Below are 4,385 nucleotides of genomic sequence, written 5' to 3'. Positions count from 1 at the left end.
CATTGAAATAGGCAGTTGAAAATGTACATTAGAAGACAGTTCATGATATAGCGTTTGAGAAGTTGACAGAGAAAATGCCCACAGAAATACAATAGGATTGTCAAGTCCTGTAATTAACTTAAATTGAGATTAGATGGCAAATCTCAAGGTCATCTCCAGCAGTTGCCAATTGCACCAGTGCTTCTGCAGAGTCAGGTATGGCTTCATTTATTCTGGGCTATGCTCTGAAACTACACTGAAATGATCTTAAAATAAATTAAAAGGGGCTGTTTACTGTGACTTAACCGGAGGGCATGGAACATACGTACAAAGTTTCATTCTTAAAGTTCAAACAATTACATTGATCATAAAATCCAATTCAGACTCCTCAATAAAATTTAGAGAAGAGACAAAGAGATACAGAAAGGTAAAAGGAAATGAACATGTAAGTTTATCTTTTCCACAGATGCATCATCAAGGAAAACCACCAGAAGATAACCTAACTGAACTGATGGGATTTGTTCTCTTGGGCTTTGCTGACATGCCCCATCTCCAGTGGTTTCTTTTTGGATTATTTTTAATCATCTATATCATTATTCTGATGAGCAATGGCACCATATTTCTGATAACAAAAATGGATCCTGCTCTCCAGAGCTCTATGTATTTTTTCCTGTCAAATTTTTCCTTCTTAGAAATCTGCTATGTATCAGCTACTCTCCCCAAAATGCTGATGAACCTAGGGACCCAGAGAAGAAGAATTTCCTTAGTTGCCTGTGCTACACAGATGTGCTTTGCCCTTTTGTTTGGAGGCACTGAGTGTTTGCTCCTGGCTGTGATGGCCTATGACCGCTATGTGGCCATTTGTAACCCTCTGCACTATCCTCTAGTTATGAACCTCAGGGTCTGTATCCAGTTGGTGACTGGGTCCTGGACTGTTGGAATCCCAGTTATGATAGAGCTTACATATCAGATTTTCTCTCTGCCTTTTTGTGGATCTAAACAAATTAACCACTTCTTCTGTGACATTCTGCCAATACTCAGGCTGGCTTGTGGGGACATCTTTGTAAATGAGACGTTGGTCTACATAGTTTCTGTGTTATTTGTTGTGGTTCCTTTTCTGTTGATACTTGGCTCCTATAGTAAAATCATCTCCATCATCCTGAAGTTGCCATCAGGCACAAGTAGAGCCAAAGCCTTCTCCACCTGCTCATCTCATCTTATGGTTGTGCTGTTATTCTTTGGATCAGGCATTATTACATACTTACGACCCCACACCAGCCATTCGGAGGGAACTGACAAAGTGCTTTCTCTTTTCTACACTATCCTAATTCCTATGTTTAATCCCATGATATATAGTGTAAGGAACAAGGATGTCATAATGGCACTGAGAAAATTGCTGTCTAAATAATTCACTTCATTGAAGAATCAATTAAATGTATAAGAATTGATTTTTTCTGTAGTTTTAATCACATTTCAACAGATGTATACATTTAACTATACCTTTTGTTCTGGATTGAATTGTATCCCCCCAAAACTTTTTTTCACTTTTTTTTGGCCTTATTTTTCATTTTTTTTTGTTTGCCTCCCTTTTTTTCTTTGGTTTCGGATTTGCTTGGAGTTCAAATGTTTTTTTTTGTTGTTTTTCTTTGTTTTTTTAATTCTTATTTTGTGATGTTAATGAGGCAGGATTAGAGGTAGTTATGTTAATAAGGCAGGACTCAGTCCAGAACCTTAGGTTGTATCTTGAGTCAATCACTTTTGAGATATAAGAGAGAGAAGTGAGCAGAGAGAAGGGGGACCTCCTATGACTAAGAATGAAGAACCCTGATGAGAGTGCATTCTCTGTAGCCTGCTCCCTGCACTGAGATGCTCCTAGACCAGGGGAAGATTGGTGACAAGGACCTTCACCCAGAGCCAACAGAGAGGGCAAGATTCCCCTGGAGCTGTCACACTGAATTTGGGATTCTAGCCTCCTAGACTGTGAAAGAATAAATTTCTCTTTGTTAAGCTATGTATTTGTGGTATTTCTGTTATAGCAGCACTAGATAAAAAAGACGCCTTGTCTTTCCATACAGTGACAAGTATTTCCCAATTAAAAATTACTTGCAATGTTGTCAGGAGTTTCTGCTCAAATTACTTAACTAATATATGTATTAACAGACAGCAGATCGTTCCATTAAGAATTCTGTAATTTCATTTTGCAGTGTTCTCCCTCAATAAGAACTTTTGCTTGGGTTAATTTAATTTAGTCAGTGATAATGTATAACATGTTATATCACTTAGCGTAAACCTTATCATTCATTTCCATGAGTATCCATACATTTGTGACAACCATTTTAAAAACCAGGTTTACAATATGCATTAATTAAAATCATGCAGTGTTCCCTCAGTATCCATGATGTATAGGCTCCAGGACTCCCAAGAATACCAAAATCTGTGGCTGCTCAAGTCCCTTATATAAAATAGCACAATATTTGCATATAACCTACGCACAACCTTTCGTATACTTTAAATCATCTCCAGATTACTTATAATACCTGAGACAACGTAAATGCTATGTAAACAGTTGTTATACATTACTGTTTAAGGAATAGTGACAAGACACGAGGTGAACGATGCTCAAACAACGAGTGCCGCTGAACAAAAGTAGGTAGTTTGAATCCACCAGCCGCCCCTTGGAAAACCTATAGGGCGGTTCTACTCTATCCTATAGGGTCATTATGAGTCAGACTCGACTCAGTGGCAATGGGTTTAGATTTTTGGTTTTCACCCATGTTCTGTTTTAGACCTGGGTTTGAGTTAGGCGTTTATTACTTAAGTTTTTGTTTGACATGGAAAACTATTTAATCCTTCAAAGTCAGTGTTTATATTTGACTATATATATATGTATAAATACATAAATATATATAGGCTCCCTATGAGTCGGACTCAACTGAACTGCCATGGGTATATATATAAATATACCAATACACACATACATGTATATATATAAACCAAAAACCAAAGCCGTTGCCGTCGAGTTGATTCCAACTCATAGCAAGTCTTTAGGACAGAGTAGAACTGTGCTATAGGGTTTCTAGGGAACACCTGGTGAATCTGAAGTGCTGACCTTTCGGTTAGGGTCTGAAGTCTTAACCACTACGCCACCAGGGTTTCCATATAACCTTACAGAGTTTTTGTGAAAATTAATGCATTGTGAACAGCACACTTACCTCCAATTTAGTTTATCATATGACTTTGTTGTGTCTGTAGTTATGATCACATTTGTGATTAAGGAATTTCCTTAACATCTTCCCTTATCTACAGCCTTAGGAGCAAAGATATCATGGAAACAATTAGGCAGTTAAGTAATCATCACCAAATTGCTTTCACACTCAATGTAATCCAAATATGTATTTGTTCATGTATGCCCTATTTCCAAAAAAATTTCATGTGTATTGTTCACTCTTTTTGAGTGTGATTTAAGGCAGTTGTTATTGTTGGTGTTAGCTGTCATGGAATCAGAGCCCGACTCATGGCGAATCAATGTGTTACAGGGTAGAACTGTGCTCCATAAGGTTTATTTGGTGATGATGTTTACAGAAGTAGATAGGCAGGCCTTTTCTGCAGAGCCGCTGAGTATGTTCAATCTGCAACCTTTTCACTATCAGCTGATTGTAAACTGCTTTTCCTTTCCAGGTTCCCTCTTAAGTCAATATATCATTGCCTGTTCTATGATTTTCAGTCTCTTGTATGCTTTCCAAAAACCTCTGGGTTAATATAGAAATGATGTATTCTGATTCACTTGCTCTCTGGTGGTGTCAGAAAAATATATTTTAAAAACGTCCCATTAGACACTGTATCAATCAGGATGGAGAAGTAGAAGTCTATCTTTAGTGACTCAATATTCATGATTGTTTTACTTTGCGTTATGGTTAATAATAAAAGAACGCAAAATATATCCTAACTGCCTTTACCGTATCCTAACAACAAACTCTTTTGATTCAGGAATTGTATAAAGTATCATTTCCTACATCCCCTTAACAACTTTATTTTAAGTAATGGAAAACTTGAGGTTTCCATTCTGAAAATATTATCATATTGTTGATAAGGAAAATGTTAAAAACATTAGCTACTATCTAAATGTATCCTCATTTTTTTGAGTATAAACATAATATATTTCAAATAAGTATTGAAAATAATACTGTATATCAATAAAAAGTTCAGTTTACTTCAAGTGTTATAGCCAAATATCAGAGATATCAAAATGAAGATTAATACAATATAAGTTTTGATGACCCACATTCACTAATAAACATTTTTCTCTCAATAGTCTTCTTCGTATCAATAAATGACTTTCATATATACTCAGTTGCATAAACAAAGATATAAAAATTATTTATTATTCTATCACCTGCCACAAGTAA

General features: G+C 36.1%; 1 protein-coding gene across 1 annotated transcript; it reads left to right on the top strand.

The window, feature by feature from the left end:
* Positions 1–430: 430 nt before the first annotated feature.
* LOC101351550 (olfactory receptor 10AG1-like) lies at positions 431–1,387 on the top strand. Its single transcript, XM_004389164.3, has one exon. It carries the CDS (start codon positions 446–448, stop codon positions 1,385–1,387), a length of 942 nt encoding a protein of 313 aa, XP_004389221.1. The 5' UTR covers positions 431–445.
* Positions 1,388–4,385: the final 2,998 nt, after the last annotated feature.

This window comes from Trichechus manatus, unplaced genomic scaffold (assembly GCF_000243295.1).
Source record: "Trichechus manatus latirostris isolate Lorelei unplaced genomic scaffold, TriManLat1.0 scaffold00236, whole genome shotgun sequence".
Classification (NCBI taxonomy): domain Eukaryota; kingdom Metazoa; phylum Chordata; class Mammalia; order Sirenia; family Trichechidae; genus Trichechus; species Trichechus manatus.
This window is presented reverse-complemented; position numbering and strand designations above follow the sequence as displayed.